Source organism: Nerophis ophidion, linkage group LG16 (assembly GCF_033978795.1).
Source record: "Nerophis ophidion isolate RoL-2023_Sa linkage group LG16, RoL_Noph_v1.0, whole genome shotgun sequence".
NCBI lineage: Eukaryota > Metazoa > Chordata > Actinopteri > Syngnathiformes > Syngnathidae > Nerophis > Nerophis ophidion.
In genome coordinates this window covers 42,272,445-42,289,630 of record NC_084626.1, presented here as the reverse complement: position 1 = coordinate 42,289,630, position 17,186 = coordinate 42,272,445, and the positions used below count along the sequence as shown (strand labels likewise).

Below are 17,186 nucleotides of genomic sequence, written 5' to 3'. Positions count from 1 at the left end.
TTTTTATGTTCAAGAAGTTGCGTTAATGGTAAGAAGTGATTTATTTATTATCGGCTAGTGTGGGGCTTGCCCTCATGGGGGTTCTTCAGACCACCAAGCACCGACATGAGCGCCTGTTTCAGGTTTACAACGTGTTTTATTTTTCAATAAGTCTCTCAGTTGCTTTCCAGCAATTGTCTTTTTCTTTTTCGTCCTCACTCGCGCTCTGGCTCCAGCCCCAACCCCGTCTCTCTTCCTGGTTGCTGCTTATAACAGAGCGACAGATGATTAGATAACAAGGCCCAGGTGGGCCTTCTACGCTGATTGAGGCCGGTCCTGGCAACACCCGGCTTCGCTGCAGGCCCGCAGGCCACGCCCCCTCCACAGTTAGCTTCAGAATAACAATGTTATTACAAAGAATAAGACACCTATTATACTCTAGAAATGCTGGTCTTACTTGAAAATGCACGTGTTTAGTTGTGTACAGTGTTCAAAAAATATTAAATGGCTCTTAAGGATATACATTTTAAAATATTTGGCTTCTTGGCTCGCTCAGCCAAAAAGGTTCCCGACCCCTGGTTTAGGCGGTGGCACTTTGTTGTTAAGGCGTCTGCCTTAACAACAAAATGCTGCGGGAAACCCTGCACTCAGTCATTATTTACCCTTTCCAAAAACATATTTTTGCTTGACCTTTCACCTTACTGATGGTTTTTATTTGTTCGTGACCCTTACCTTCCCAGGAGAGCAGTCAGTGCCGTCGGCCCACGGCATGTGTTGTGTCCTGCACCCCCGCTGGGCACCCTCTGGGCTGGTACACCACAGCCTCCGACACTGAGTCTATCAGCAAACACACACCACATTAATATTTTGTCAACAATACACACCATCTTCTCTGATAAAAGATCTTTGAACAAAAGTACTGGGACAGCTGGATCTTACACCTACAGAACCGGAACATGATATACCTGTACAGTCGTCCTTCATTTATCGCTGTTAGTTGTTTCCAGGGGTTGGGGGGGATTCTTTTTTTTTTTTTTGTCATGAAAAAGAGAGGTTTTTTGGGTTGGTGCACTAATTGTAAGTGTATCTTGTGTTTTTTATGTTGATTTAATAAATAAAAAAATAAATACAATTAAATTAAAAAAAATACACATATATATTCTGGGGGACCACTGTTCTAAATAACATTTTTAGTCCTCTAGACATGAAATAACACCATTTAGTCACATTTTCACTATTGTATTCCAATATAGTAATGCCGCTTGAGGCTGAGCCAATCAGTGGCCACGATACTGAACAGTGCGTTGTTATTGGTTTGGTCTCATCTATTGGCCAATATTGTCCAGGGTGTATCCCCAAAAGGGACAAGCAGTAGAAAATGGATGGATGGATACTGTAGTATTGATATTTTTTTGTTCATTTCGACATGTTTCTGCTTCGTTATTGCTGTCTATTGTTTCCGGACAGGACCGAGATATTATATATGAATTTCCACAAAGTTGGAAATGTTTATAGTTTGAGCATAAACAAAAAAAAAAAGTTTACAACCTTCTAAATACAATTTTTAGCCCTCTAGACATGAAATAACACCATTTAGTCACATTTTCACTATTATATTCCAATATAGTAATGCTGCTTGAGGTTGAGCCAATCAGTGGCCACGATACTGAACAGTGCGTTGTTATTGGTTTGGTCCCATCTATTGGACAATATTGTCCAGGGTGTATCCCCAAAAGGGACAAGCAGTAGAAAATGGATGGATGGAAACTGTAGTATTGATATTTTTTTTGTTCATTTCGACATGTTTCTGCTTCGTTTATTGCTGTTGTTTCCGGACATGACCGAGCATATTGTATATGAATTTCCACAAAGTTGGAAATGTTTATAGTTTGAGCGTAAACAAAAATAAAATGTTTACAACCTTCTAAATCCAATTTTTAGCCCTCTAGACATGAAATAACACCATTTAGTCACATTTTCACTATTGTATTCCAATACAGTAATGCTGCTTAAGGCTGAGCCAATCAGTGGCCACGATACTGAACAGTGCGTTGTTATTGGTTTGGTCTCATCTATTGGACAATATTGTCCAGGGTGTATCCCCAAAAGGGACAAGCAGTAGAAAATGGATGGATGGAAACTGTAGTATTGATATTTTTTTGTTCATTTCGACATGTTTCTGCTTTGTTTATTGCTGTTGTTTCCGGACATGACCGAGCATATTGTATATGAATTTCCACAAAGTTGGAAATGTTTATAGTTTGAGCGTAAACAAAAATAAAATGTTTACAACCTTCTAAATCCAATTTTTAGCCCTCTAGACATGAAATAACACCATTTAGTCACATTTTCACTATTGTATTCCAATATAGTAATGCTGCTTGAGTCTGAGCCAATCAGTGGCCACGATACTGAACAGTGCGTTGTTATTGGTTTGGTCTCATCTATTGGACAATATTGTCCAGGGTGTATCCCCGAAAGGGACAAGCAGTAGAAAATGGATGGATGGATACTGTAGTATTGATATTTTTTTGTTCATTTCGACATGTTTCTGCTTCGTTTATTGCTGTTAATTGTTTGAAATGAGATATTGTATATGAATTTCCACAAAGTTGGAAATGTTCATAGTTTGAGCGTAAACAAAAATAAAATGTGTACAACCTTCTAAATACAATTTTTAGCCCTCTAGACATGACATAACACCATTTAGTCACATTTTCACTATTGTATTCCAATATAGTAATGCTGCTTGAGGCTGAGCCAATCAGAGGCCACGATACTGAACAGTGCGTTGTTATTGGTTTGGTCTCATCTATTGGCCAATATTGTCCAGGATGTATCCCCAAAAGGGACAAGCAGTAGAAAATGGATGGATGGAAACTGTAGTATTGATATTTTTTTGTTCATTTTGACATGTTTCTGCTTAAAGGCCTACTGAAACCCGCTACTACCGACCACGCAGTCTGATAGTTTATATATCAATGATGAAATATTAACATTGCAACACATGCCAATACGGCCTTTTTAGTTTACTAAATTGCAATTTAAAATTTTGGGCAGACATTTTGATCCAGCACCGATCTCAGCTATAAGTCTGCTTTAATCGCTTAATTCCACAGTATTTTGGACATCTGTGTTGCTGAATATTTTGCAATTTGTTCAATTAATAATGGAGACGTCAAAGAAGAAAGATGTAGGTGGGAAGCGGTGTATTGCGGCTGCCTTTAGCAACACAAACACAGCCGGTGTTTCCTTGTTTACATTCCCGAAAGATGACATGAAGCTTTACTATGGAACAGAGCAGTCAAGCGAACATGGTTCCCTACCACAGCAGGTTTTGGTGAGAAAATTGTGGTAATAAGTCGGCTCTTAATGTAAACATGAGCGAAGTTTGCGTCGTTCCTCGTGCACCTGTCAAAAAGGCAGCTGCGGACTCTCTTGCCTCCTCCGACCGGCCGCCCCCGAACATGGGATGCTTCCACCGTGGAGGAGGGGAAAAAATTTAAATCTCAGCCCGGCCCCAACGGCTGCCTTCGCTTCGCCTCATCAAAAAACGTGGCTTCCCTCAGAGACACTGGCGGTCACCACACCCCTCCGACTTTCACTAAAATGCTGAAACACTAATAACACAATAAGCAGATAAGGGATTTTCCAGAATTATCCTAGTAAATTTGTCTAATTGTGGGGCGGCATAGCTCGGTTGGTAGACTGGCCATGCCAGCAACTTGAGGGTTGCAGGTTCGATTCCCGCTTCCACCATCCTAGTCACTGCCGTTGTGTCCTTGGGCAAGGCACTTTACCCACCTGCTCCCAGTGCCACCCACACTGGTTTAGATGTAACTTAGATATTGGGTTTTACTATGTAAAGCGCTTTGAGTCACAAGAGAAAAGCGCTATATAAATATAATTCACTTCACTTCACTAATAAAATCTGAATCGCTCTGCCATCTAGTTTCTTTTTTCTTTTTTTTCTAGTCCTTCACTCTCACTTTCCTCATCCACGAATCTTTCATCCTCGCTCAAATTAATAGGGAAATTGTCGATTTCTCAGTCCGAATCGCTCTCGCTGCTGGTGGCCATGATTGTAAACAATGTTCAGATGTGAGGAGCTCCACAACCCGTGATGTCACGCGCACATCGTCTGCTACTTCCGGTACAGGCAAGGCTTTTTTATTAGCGACCAAAAGTTGCAAACTTTATCGTGGATGTTCTCTACTAAATCCTTTCAGCAAAAATATGGCAATATCGCGAAATGATCAAGTATGACACATAGAATGGACCTGCTATCCCCGTTTAAATAAGACAATCTCATTTCAGTAGGCCTTTAAGTTTAACCTTTAACCTCCTGACAATCGGAGTCCTCTTAAGTGAAAATTTGTTGTCATGTCTTGTTTAGTTTTGGGCTGTTATTTCCGTCTTTAGGGATTACTTCCTGTTTTGCGCTCTTATTTTGTTCCTACTTCTTGTTTGGTTTGTGTAGTCCTACAATAGCTTCACTCCTGCTTCTAAACACCCTACTTATCACCTGTAAGTGATTAGCAAATATGTGAAAAACACAAAAGAGCATGTTCGGCAGCGCACAATCACAGAGTATTTACAAGCAGACACAGTGTGTAGACAGAAAAGGGGATAATGGACACATTTTTGTTTAAAAACTAACGATAAAGGTGAATCTATAACACTGAAATACTCACAGGAAGAGGTGCTTTAAAACATGACTAGCTATTTAGCGGCTAAGGTCCATCCGCAATGGGCAGTGTTTTAGCTTCTTCTAATCCTAATCCTGCACTAATCCTCGCCTCCATGGCGACAAATGAAGTAAATGTCTTACAATCATCCCTGCAGAACGAGGAATAGCTAAACATGCTTCACTACACACTTAAGAGCCAACTTATTACCACAATTTTCTCACCGAAACCTGCCGGTTGACATGTGGTAGGGAACCATGTTCGCTTGACCGCTCTGTTCCATAGTAAAGCTTCACTGTCATCTTTCGGGAATGTAAACAAGGAAACACCGGCTGTGTTTGTGTGGCTAAAGGCGGCCGCAATACACCGCTTCCCACTTACATCTTTCTTCTTTGACGTCTCCATTATTAATTGAACAAATTGCTAAATATTCAGCAACACAGATGTCCAGAATACTGTGGAATTATGCGATTAAAGCATATGACTTATAGCTGGGATCGGGGCTGGATCAAAATGTCCGCTACAATCCGTGACGTCACGCGCACACGTCATCATACAGCAACATTTTCAACAGGATACTTCACGCAAAATTTAAAATTGTCACGCATATGGATCATGTTGTGTTTTTTGGACACTCAGTTCCTGTTTTGCACTTCCTGGTTTGTTTTCGTTTCCATGCCAACTCATTTAATTTTCCCCTGGCCTTCATGTCAGGCCCCTGTCCTCAGCCCTCACACCTGTTTGCAATGATCACAGTTACTATTTAAGCGACAGTTACCAGGTTGTCGGCCTGGCAACTTCCCACTTTACCCACGTGTACCTCAAATCCTTCATGACATTCCATGCTGTTCGTTTTTTTATCCACGCCACGTAAGTTTTGCTATTCATGCCACAGTGCAAGTGTTTTTGTTCATGTTTAAAGTTTGTAGCCTTTGTACTAGTCTTTTGTTTTTTCATTAGCCAAGTTTGTTCTCCGCCATCAGCGCGCCCTTCGTTTTGCCTTTTGTTTAGTTTACACTAACAGGGAGGGATTCAAGTTGCACCACTGGCCCGAAGATGCGAAAGTGTCTGCCGCCAGACCCCCATTGAATGTACCGGAGTGTCTCCACATTTTACCGGCGATGACAGACATGGCACAGAGATGTATGGATAACCTGCAGATGCATTTGCAACGATAAAGTCAACGAAATCACAAAGGTGAGTTTTGTTGATGTTGACTTATGTACTAAGACATATTTGGTTGCGGCGTGACTGCCAGCTAAACGATGCTAACATGCTACGCTAATCGATGCTAACATGCTATTTACCGGCGGTGCTAAGGCAGACATGGCACAGAGATGTATGGATAACCTGCAGATGCATTTGCAACCATAAAGTCAACGAAATCACAAAGGTGAGTTTTGTTGATTTTGACTTATGTGCTAATCAGACATATTTGGTCGGGGTGTGACTGCCAGCTAATCGATGCTAACATGCTATGCTAATTGACGCTAACATGCTTTTTACCGGCGGTGCTAAGGCAGACATGGCACAGAGATGTATGGATAACCTGCAGATGCATTCGCAACGATAAAGTCAATGAAATCACAAAGGTGAGTTTTGTTGATGTTGACTGCCAGCTAATCGATGCTAACATGCTACGCTAATCGATGCTAACATGCTATTTACCGTCGGTGCTTAGGCAGACAAGGCACAGAGATGTATGGATAACCTGCAGATGCATGATGCATTTGAAACAATAAAGTCAACGAAATCAAAAAGGTGAGTTTTGTTGATGTCGACAGCCAGCTAATCGATGCTAACATGCTATTTACCAGCGGTGCTAAAGCAGACATGGCACAGAGATGTATGGATAACCTGCAGATGCATTTGCAACTATAAAGTCAATGAAATCACAAAGGTGAGTTTTGTTGATTTTGACTTATGTGCTAATCAGACATATTTGGTCGCGGCGTGACTGCCAGCTAATCGATGCTAACATGCTATGCTAATCGATGCTAACATGTTATTTACCGGCGGTGCTAAAGCAGACATGGCCCAGCGATGTATGGATAACCTGCAGATGCATTTGCAACGATAAAGTCAACAAAATCACAAAGGTGAGTTTTGTTGATGTTGACTGCCAGCTAATCGATGCTAACATGCTAGGCTAATCAATGCTAACATGCTATTTACCGGCGGTGCTAAAGCAGACATGGCACAGAGATGTATGGATAACCTGCAGATGCATTTGCAACTATATTACGTTTCCTTCCACCCACATTTAATGCGAAACAAACACTTACCAATCGATGGATTTAAGTTGCTCTAGTGTCACGAGATGCGAAAGTCCTCATCGTTTGGTCCGCACATTTTACCGGTGATGCTAACGCAGCTATTCGGCCATGCTATGGCTATGAATAGCGTCAATAGCTTCAGTTTCTTCTTCAATACTTTCATACTCCAACCATCCGTTTCAATACACGCGTAATCTGTCGAATCGCTTAAACCGAGCTAATGTCGCTATATCTTGCTGTGGTATTCGCCGTTGTTTGTTTACATTGGCAGCACTGTATGACGTCACAGGGAAATGGATAGTCGCGTCGCAAATAGCAAAAATCAAGCACTTTAAAGCTTTTTTTTTAGGGATATTCCGGGACCGGTAAAATTTTGAAAAAAACTTCTAAAAATACAACAAGCCACTGGGAACTGATTTTTATTGTTTTTAACCCTTTTGAAATGGTGATAATGTTCCCCTTCAAAATAAATGTTCCCTTAGTGAGCAGTAGGTAAGTAGTGCAGCCTTCCAGTGCTGCGATTGTGCAGAAAATGACCTAACAAGTAGCAGATATGCAATGCAGCCAAGGATCATAACACTTACCATGTACGGGCACACCTGTGTCCCCGGCCCGAATATCAATTCACACTGTTTATTGACGTCGTATATCCGTCCAGGCAGCTGCTGCGAGAGACCGTACGGCCCAGAAACCGGCTCGTCGAGCAAACACTCGCCATAGCCTGTGCTATTAAGAAATGAAAATAAAATGACTTAAAGGAAAAAAAAAAAAAAAAATGACAACAAAAAAGACACAAACAGACAAGAAAGAACATTCAGTACAGATGTATTCTGGGGTTGTTTCTTTGCACACAAAACCCATTGACCATCAGCGAGTGAATTTAAAGGAGGAAAATGTTTTGCCTTGCTGGGAGTTTTTTAGGGAACATTTGGACAACTGCCAGGTACTAGCCTGTTGACTTTTCCCTAAAAGAAAAGGAAGGGGGCTGCAACCGTCTTGAGGACCCAGTCCTGCTGGTCTAACATTAATCATGATCATAAAATAAAATTGTATTTTTAAGTTGACTGTAGCCCACCTAGGTAGCCTTACGTTAAACGTGACTGTGTTTAGACACTACTTGGCACTCCCAAGTGTGTATCCAATCACAAGATGTGATTTACGAAAGCAAAGCCACACCCGGCCAGCGGAGAAATCAGCGGTACTCACTTTGTAAACCCACAAAGAAGGAGAGCAAAGTGTTGAGTAGGCTGTAGATATAAATATAATTGTACGGCCATTTTAAAGAAGAATATTTAAAGGGATTATAGATCTTGTGAGACGAGCTCGGCCGACCCCAGAAGCTAGCTACCGTATTTCCTTGAATTGTTGCCGGGGCGCTAATTAACTTAAAACGTCTTCTCACTCCGGCGGTAAATTTAGGCCTGCGCTTAAAAAATTTTGAGTGTGATGTAAGTATACCATCATGAAAAGCACATTTAATAAATAAAACGTTATTATAGTCATTACCTTTTACTTATAAATGAAGTCCATGCCAGCGCCTTCTGATCAAAAGCATTGATAAGTTGTTTATAGAAGTCTTCCTTATCTTTCTTCAGCTTTAAAAGTCTCTCTGTCTTGATGGAGATCTTCCTTTATTACCTCCTGCTTCGATTGGAAGTCCAGTTTAAAAAACTGCTATCAGATCACGAGTTGTTGACTGTAGCCCACCTAGATAGCCTTACGTTAAACGTGACTGTGTTCGGACACTACTTGTCACTCCCAAGTGAGTATCCAATCACAAGATGTGATTTACGAAAGCAGAGCCACACCCGGCCAGCGGAGAAATCAGCGGTACTCACTTTGTAAACCCACAAAGAAGGAGAGCAAAGTGTTGAGTAGGCTGTAGATATAAATATAATTGTATGGACATTTTAAAGAAGGATATTTAAAGGGATTATAGATCTTGTGAGACGAGCTCGGCCGACCCCAGAAGCTAGCTACCGTATTTCCTTGAATAGCCGCCGGGGCGCTAATTATCTTAAAATCTCTTCTAACTCGGGCGGTAAATTTAGGCCTGCGCTTAAAAAAATTTGAGTCTGATGTAAGGGTACCATCATGAAAAGCACATTTAATAAAAAGTTATTATGGTCTTACATTTACTTATAAATGAAGTCTATGCCAGCGCCTTCTGATCAAAAGCATCGATAACTTGTTTATAGAAGTCTTCCTTATCTTTCTTCAGTTTTAAAAGTCTCTCTGTCTCGATGGAGATCTTCCTTTAATACCTCCTGCTTCGATTGAAAGTCCAGTTTAGAAAACTGCTATCAGACCGCTGCTATCAGTTAGCTCGGGTACTCACGTTCGGGCGACGACAGAATTACCCTCGGACAACTCCCCCTCCCGTTCTGCTCCGGGGGTGATCTCTTTATCCCACCACTGCCGCCATGAAGTGTTATTGTATAAATAATACACTGGGTATTTGGTACTGGAACATGCTTTATTTCAGCCCGGTTGTTTACATAGCCAACATAGGTGTTACATCCTAAAAAGGTCCGCCGTGCTTCCGCCGCGTCATATCCGTTCCCAGCACATATCACGTCACTCGTTGTCACTTCTTCTGCAGCCGAGTAGTCGCAAGAAGGATCACTAGCGCCCTCTACCACCAGGAAGCGGGAGTCATTTAATGACTCATATTTGACACACGCAGCTACGGTATATCAATAAAACATAGCTGCTTACTGTTCTTCCCTTTATGCGATTTCAAATTACCGGTATTGAAATCAGCCTCCTTCATTTTGAAAATGATGACAGGGGAAGTGTCACTAGTGATGTCATGAGTTTGACCCGGCGGTAATACTAAGCATGCGCTAATTATTTTGCGAAGCGAGTTTGACCCGGCAGTAATTCTAGTCAGACGCATACTTTATACCCGGCGGAAATTCAAGGAAATACGGTAATATGTTTTTAAAAGAATTATTTTAAAATTGAAACTACCTCGTAAGATACATTTTAATTTGCTGATGCGGGTTGATTCATTTTTAAAAGCGTCGAAAAATAGCCAATGTTGAGGTGATTCAATGCCTAGTAGAGATGCGCGGTTTGCGGTCTCATCCGCGGAGTCCGCGGTTAAACCGCGGGTCAGGCGGTTGACATGACGAAAAAATAGATTTTAATTAGATTCCGGGCAGGTGGCGGTTGAACCATCCCGGGAATATTTGATATGCATGGTTGTGTGATCGGTATCCTTTGCCATCCAAAGTGCCATTTAAGACCCGTGTCATAACGCCAAGAAGATAATAAGAGACGCTAAGAGTACACTAATGGTTGTGACATGAACAATTTTAACACTCTTAGTAACATGCGCCACGCTGTGAAGCCACACCAATTAAAACCGACAAACACATTTCGGGAGAACATCCTCCCAGTAACACAACATAAACGCAACACAACAAATACCCATAATCCTTTGTATTCATGACACATCCTGACTATTTTATACACCCCGCCAGCAGCAAACCGCCGGTAAGATGGCCGGGGTTGCGGGCGCGGGGGTGTAAAATATATTCAGGAAGTGTCATGAATACAAAGGATTATGGGTATTTGTTGTGTTGCGTTTATGTTGTGTAACTGTGAGGATGTTCTCCCGAAATGTGTTTGTCAATCTTGTTGGGTGTGGCTTCACAGCGTGGCGCATATTAGTAAGTGTTAAAGTCGTTTATATCACAACCATCAGTGTACTCTGTGTCACCCAGTATGCCTTTCAATCTTGTACTTATAAATGCGGAAGCCGCACATAACATGTTGCCGGACCAACAATCGGGTCGTACATGTTGTTGAAGGTGTCTAAGGCAATCGCTTTTTGTTATCAGTATGAACGCTATTGGATAGTCGCGGGAACGTTAGCGGCTCCAATTGTCATCGTTATTCTGTGAAACAGGTTTAAATAGTTCTGCGGAAAACTTCTGATGTATTTCAGCGGGCGGTTTGCGGGCGTGTACGGTCCTGATAGAATGTTGGTTGGGGTGGACGGCGGGTGGATGACGACTTTAGAGATGCGGTTGCGGATGATATAATTGCCTAGCCGCGCATCTCTAATGCCTAGTGCAGGGGTGCCCATTACGTCGATCGCGAGCTACCAGTCGACCGCGGGGGGTGTGTCAGTCGATCTCGAGGCAGGCTTTTAAAAAAAATAGACCTAAAAATTAGTGATCATCAATCTTCACCAAGACGTCACTTAAATGACATTCACGGTACCGGAGGGTCTTGTGAGATGACGCTGGCTGCTGCAAGATCATTATTATGAAAATATGACCGAGAGGAAGGCGAGAAACACTTTTTATTTCAACAGACTCTCGCGCCGTACCTTCCGTCAAAACTCTAAAGGCCGACTGCACATTTCCTATCTTCACAATAAAAGCCCGGCTTCATGCTGCCTGCGCTAATTAAATACAGTCTCGGAAAACTGGCGTGCACAAGCGAGCCCTCAGAAAGCTGGCGTGCACATCACTTGTGCACGCCAGCTTTCCGAGACTCTTATTTTGTTAGCGCAGACAGCATGAAGCAGGGCTTTCATTGTGAAGATAGGAAATGTGCAGTCGGCCTTTAGAGTTTTGACGGAAGGGACGGCGCGAAAGTCTGTTGAAATAAAAAGTGTTTCTCGCCTTCCTCTCTGTCATTTTTTCATAATAATGAACTGGCAGCAGCCAGCGTCATCTCACAAGACCCTCGGGTGCCGTGAATGTCAATCAAGCAAGCTACGGAATTTGCCGCCAATGTTTTTCTTGTAAAGTGTATGGAAGCTGGATGAATTAAATGCCAAAAACCAACCACTTTCATGTGGTATTGTACAGAAAGGACAACTTTTTTTGTCCTCCATTTGAAAATGTGGGCGTTATCATCATTACTGTCTGATTCCAATCAATGCAAGTCATCAGAATCAGGTAATACACCAACTTATATTCTTGTCTTGGTGAAAGAAAGACATCTATATGTGTTACACATGCTTGTATTATCATTAAACACATTTAACTTGTTTACAAAAATGTGTCTTTCATAAATAAATAAATACAAATGATATATATAAATGAGGTAGATCCCCTCGAGTTGGTCAATTGAAAAGTAGCTCGCCTGCAGAAAAAGTGTGGGCACCCCTGGCCTAGTGTATATTTGTGTAGTATTTCTCCAGCCGTGGTCATGAATTATGGTATTTTAAGAGGTAATCATTGAAGGGCATCTGGTCAGGATGCCACCCGAACGCCTCCCGAGGGAGGTGTTTAGGGCACGTCCAACCGGTAGGAGGCCACAGGGAAGACCCAGGACACGTTGGGAAGACTATGTGTCCCGGCTGGCCTGGGAACGCCTCGGGATCCCCCGGGAAGAGCTAGACGAAGTGGCTGGGGAGAGGGAAGTCTGGGCTTCCCTGCTTAGGCTGCTACCCCTGCGACCCGACCGCGGATAAGCGGAAGAATATGGATGGATCATTGAAGTGGGTCATCACTGAAGGCCTAGGTGGGAAACGCACCCCTGTGAGGACCCATGGTCAAGTGTCCACTAACACCCAACTTTTGTTGCACCCCCACTGACCATTCTATCAGTATCTTCACACCCCTTTCTACCTAACGTGCCACAAATGATCCGATTTACTGCAGTTGTCGGAGCAATTTATCCAAATGAGAAAGAAAACCATCAAAGCCGTGTATATTTCTGGAAAAATCGTAAGGAAAAAGGATTGTGACATACTCGAGGAACTCTGTGATGTACTTCCTGCTACACTTGGACCACATCCAAGGGTTGGTGTTGTAGTTGAGCGTGGGAGCCATCACGTGCTGCTGGATCTTTACGCCGTCCTCCTTGCATTTGTTGCTGTCATCATGAGGCATGTTGAACCTTGCAGAGAGAACACAGAGCCTCTGTCAATTGCCTTCGTCTTACCTTCCAACCCGTGACCTGCGGGGCGTGCAAATTCAAAATGACAAAAAAAACGGACAATACTTGAAAGTGTAAGGAAGAGTTGGTTGATGCAAAAAAAGTACTGTGTTTTCTGGACTGTGAGTTGCTACTTTTTCCCCAAGCTTTGAACCCTGCGGCCTAAACAAAGGTGTGTCTAATCCAGGCCTGGACCACATGCGGCCCATTTAGATTTTCAATCCGGCCCGACGGATGTTCTACATCAGTGGTCCCCGACCTTTTTGTATCCGCGGACCGGTTAACGCTTAATAATTTGTCCCGCGGCCCGGGGGAGTTGTCCTTTTTTTTCTTTTTTTTTTTTTCTTCTTTGTCATGAAAAATGACCGTTTTTGTCATGAAAAAGGGAGTTTTTTTGTGGTTGGTGCACTATTTGTAAGTGTATATTGTGTTTTTTATGTTGATTTAATAAAAAATAAAAAAAATATATATATATTTTTTTTTTATATAAAAAATTCTTCTGCGGCCCGGTACCAATCTGGCCACGGCCGCGGCCCGGTGGTTGGGGACCACTGTTCTACAAATCGTATTTCCTTGAATTGCCGCCGGGGCGCTAATTAATCTAAAACCTCTTCTCACTCTGGCGCTTACCAAAGGCATGCGGTAAATTTAGGCCTGCGCTTATAAATTTGAGTGTGATGTAAGTATACCATCATGAAAAGCACATTTAATAAAAAAAAACATGTTATTATGGTCTTACCTTTACTTATAAACGAAGTCCATGCCAGCTCCTTCTGATCAAAAGAATCGATAACTTCTTTATAGAAGTCTTCCTTATCTTTCTTCAGTTTTAAAAGTCTCCCTGTCTCGATGGAGATCTTCCTTTATTACCTCCTTCTTAGATTGAAAGTCCAGTTTAGAAAACTGTTTTTATTTTAGATATGTCATCCTCCATGTTAAAAGTGCAAGCGAGAGGAAAAAATAAACGATCGCTGCTTGTTGTCACTTCTTCTGCAGCCGAGTAGTCGCAAGAAGGATCACTAGCGCCCTCTACCACCGGGAGGCGGGAGTCATTTAATGACTCATATTTGACACACGCAGCTACGGTATATTAATAAAACATAGCTGCTTACTGTTTTTTTTAGCATATTCAATAGCTTGGACCTTAAATCCTACTGAATAGCTCTTAATATTCTTCCCTTTATGCGATTTCAAATGATTGTAATCAGCCTCCTCCATTTTGAAAATGATGACAGGGGAAGTGTCACTTGTGACGTGACGAGTTTGACCCGGTGGAAATTCTAGGCATATGCTAATTATTTGGCGAAACGAGTTTGACCCGGCGGAAATTCTAGACAGGCGCTAATAAAAATTAGCGCATGGCGTTAATCCTGAGCCGGCGGTAGTGCTAAGCATGCGCTAATTATTTTGCGAAACGAGTTTGATTCTAGGCAGGCGAATACTATAAACCCGGCGGTAATCAAAGGAAATACGGTATTTTTTTAGACCTTTACCATCAAAACTACGGCCGCCATTATGAAGCGCAGTGCTGTTTTTAAATGACCGCACGTCTTGAACTATAGAAAGTATTTCAATGGTTGAAATCTGCGCTTTTGAGTGTTTTACGAGTTAATCCACGTCACAGCACCTCAGACCAGGAACAAAGCAGAGTGGGCGGGGTTTGTTTTCAGAGGAGCCAGCCCGAAACACATTTTTACAACAAAGGTCTACAGAAAAGTGATAATGTATCATATTGTAGGTGTTCATTACCCTAGATTGTGTTACGCCTGCTCGGCATCGTGGTACCAGGGTTCGATTCCCTCGAGGATGCGTCGAAAATTGAACACAGCAAAAGGTATGAACTAATGATTTATCTAACAAAAGGTGCTCGAGAACAAAAATACTGGAGCTAAGAAAAGGCAAACAAAAGACGCTAGCATGAAAGCTAGGATAAACAAATAGTAAACTAAACTGGCACATAGGCACACAAAGGGGAAAACAAACATCTAGCATGAGAGCTAAGATTGAATAAAAGTGCGCAGCGTGAGAGCTGGCGAGAATTATACTGAAATTTGCATGTAAGCAAAAGCGCAAAGCAGACGTACCGTTGTGCATGAACAAATTTGGATCCCAGACCGAACAACAAAAGATGCAGGCTTATATAAGGCAGGTGATTAGTGAGGATAGGTGTGCAGGGCCGTGAGAAACAGGTGAAACTAATAAGCTACCATGGTGACCGACTTAAACAGGAAATAATAGGATCAGACGCAGAGTGAAAATAAAAATGGAACCACAAACAATAATATGTGGAGGATCCAAAAAGCGGATCTCAACAGACTGTTTGTTACATTTTTATTGTGTTTTGGTAGATTGTAAAAGATGTCTATGGAGATGATGGTCCGAGAAGTAAAAGAGAAGCGACGCAAAGTTTCCTAAAAAAAGTCATTTTTGCCTCTTTAAACTGTAATTTGACCGCCTTAAAATGCTTCAAAGGGCAAGTTAAAGCTCTACTATGCAAAGCGAAAGCTATATTTATCAACAACATCCAGAAACGCTGATCTGTAATTTGACCCCCTTAACATGCTTCAAAACTCACCAAATTTTACACACACATCAGGACTGGCGAAAATTGCCATCTAATAAAAAACCAAACCCCAAAAGTCAAAATTGCGCTCCTAGCGCCTCCTAGGAAAAAACCCAGACAAATCTGCTTGTAACTTATGTTAGGAATGTCGTAGAGACATGAAACAAAGACCTCTATGTAGGTCTGACTTAGACCAGGGCTTGGCAGCGGCCAAAGGCGGACCCGACCAACGCTGCTTGCAGCTTTAATTCATAGTTAATATTGTAAAACCCACTTTCTTTATTTTCATGTACATTTTGGGTGTCCAATTCAGTAAAAAAAAATGCTAAATTCCATTCCGTTTCTTTGAGATGGTCTGTCATAACTTTTTTAGAATACTTTTGGTATTCATGTTCTTGATAAAAAAGGACCCAAACAAACATACTGTACAGCACCGTAAAATACGCTACTTTTAACTATAGTGTGACTGCTGCTGTTTTTAGGGTCCGCAGGCCCATTGCAAAAGGACTCCACCCTATTGAAACTGGTCCGTTTTATTATTATTATTCCGCCACCTCTTTGAACTGTAATTTGACCCCCTGAACATGGTTCAAAACTCACCAAATTTCACACACTCATCAGAACGGGCGAAAATTGCCATCTAATAAAAAAAAAAACCCGAAAATCAAAAATGCGATCTAGCGCCCCCTAGGAAGAAAAAAAAAACAGACTGCTTGTAACTTCCGTTAGCAATGTCGTAGAGACATGAAACAAAAACCTATGTAGGGCTGACTTAGACCTAGATTTCATAACCGTATCTTCTAGGGCAAAAATCAACAAAAATTTGGCAAAAACCCATTCAAAGCAAAATTTTCGCAAAAAAAGCTATTTTTGCCTCTTTAAGCTGCAATTTGACTCAAAATGCTTCAAAACTCACCAAACTTGGCACACACACATCGGTACGGTGGGCCTTCCCAACATATTAAGCAACCAAAACCCAAAATTGAAAATTGCGCGCTAGCGCCCCCTAGGAAGAAAAAAAAACAGACTGCTTGTAACTTCCGTTAGCAATGTCGTAGAGACATGAAACAAAAACCTCTATGTAGGGCTGACTTAGACCTACATTTCAAAATTTTACTTTCTAGGGCAAAAATCTACAAAAATTTTGCAAAAAAACATTCAAAGCTAAATTTTCGCAAAAAATGCTATTTTCGCCTCTTTGAGCTGTAATTTGACCCCCTTAAAATGCTTCAAAACTCAAACTTGGCACACACATCAGGACGGGCGAAAATTGACATGAAACAAAAACCTCTATGTAGGGCTGACTTAGACCTAGATTTCATAATTGTATCTTCTAGGGCAAAAATCAACAAAAATTTGGCAAAGACCCATTCAAAGCAAAATTTTTGCAAAAAATGCTATTTTTGCCTCTTTGAGCTGTAATTTGACCCCCTCAAAATGCTTCAAAACTCACCAAACTTGGCACACACATCAGGACTGGCGAAAATTGCGATCTAATGAGAAAAACAAATCCCAATACTCAAAATTGCACTCTAGTGCAATTTTTGAATAAGACACAGCAAAAACTGCTCGTAGGAAGAAAACACAAACAAAATTGCTTGTAACTTCCCGTAGGAATGCCGGAAAGAAATGAAACAAAAACTTCTATGTAGGTCTGACTTAGACCTACATTTAGATAATTGACATCTTTCGGCAAAAATCAACAGGAAGTTAAAAATTACCCCTTTAAAATAAAAGTTTTGTAAAAACCCGTCACCTTTTTCAAACGTAAACTCC

General features: G+C 41.6%; 1 protein-coding gene across 1 annotated transcript in view; it reads right to left on the bottom strand.

Annotated features, from left to right (window-relative positions):
• adamts9 (ADAM metallopeptidase with thrombospondin type 1 motif, 9) overlaps positions 1 to 17,186 on the bottom strand; it is a 153,952-nt gene that overhangs the window by 92,316 nt on the left and 44,450 nt on the right. The window contains exons 9-11 of the mRNA XM_061875256.1: positions 12,662 to 12,808; positions 7,528 to 7,669; positions 712 to 816 (exon numbers count right to left, since the gene is read on the bottom strand). Of these exons, the coding sequence (XP_061731240.1) occupies positions 712 to 816; positions 7,528 to 7,669; positions 12,662 to 12,808 (394 nt within the window). The remainder of the gene's footprint in view (positions 1 to 711; positions 817 to 7,527; positions 7,670 to 12,661; positions 12,809 to 17,186) is intronic.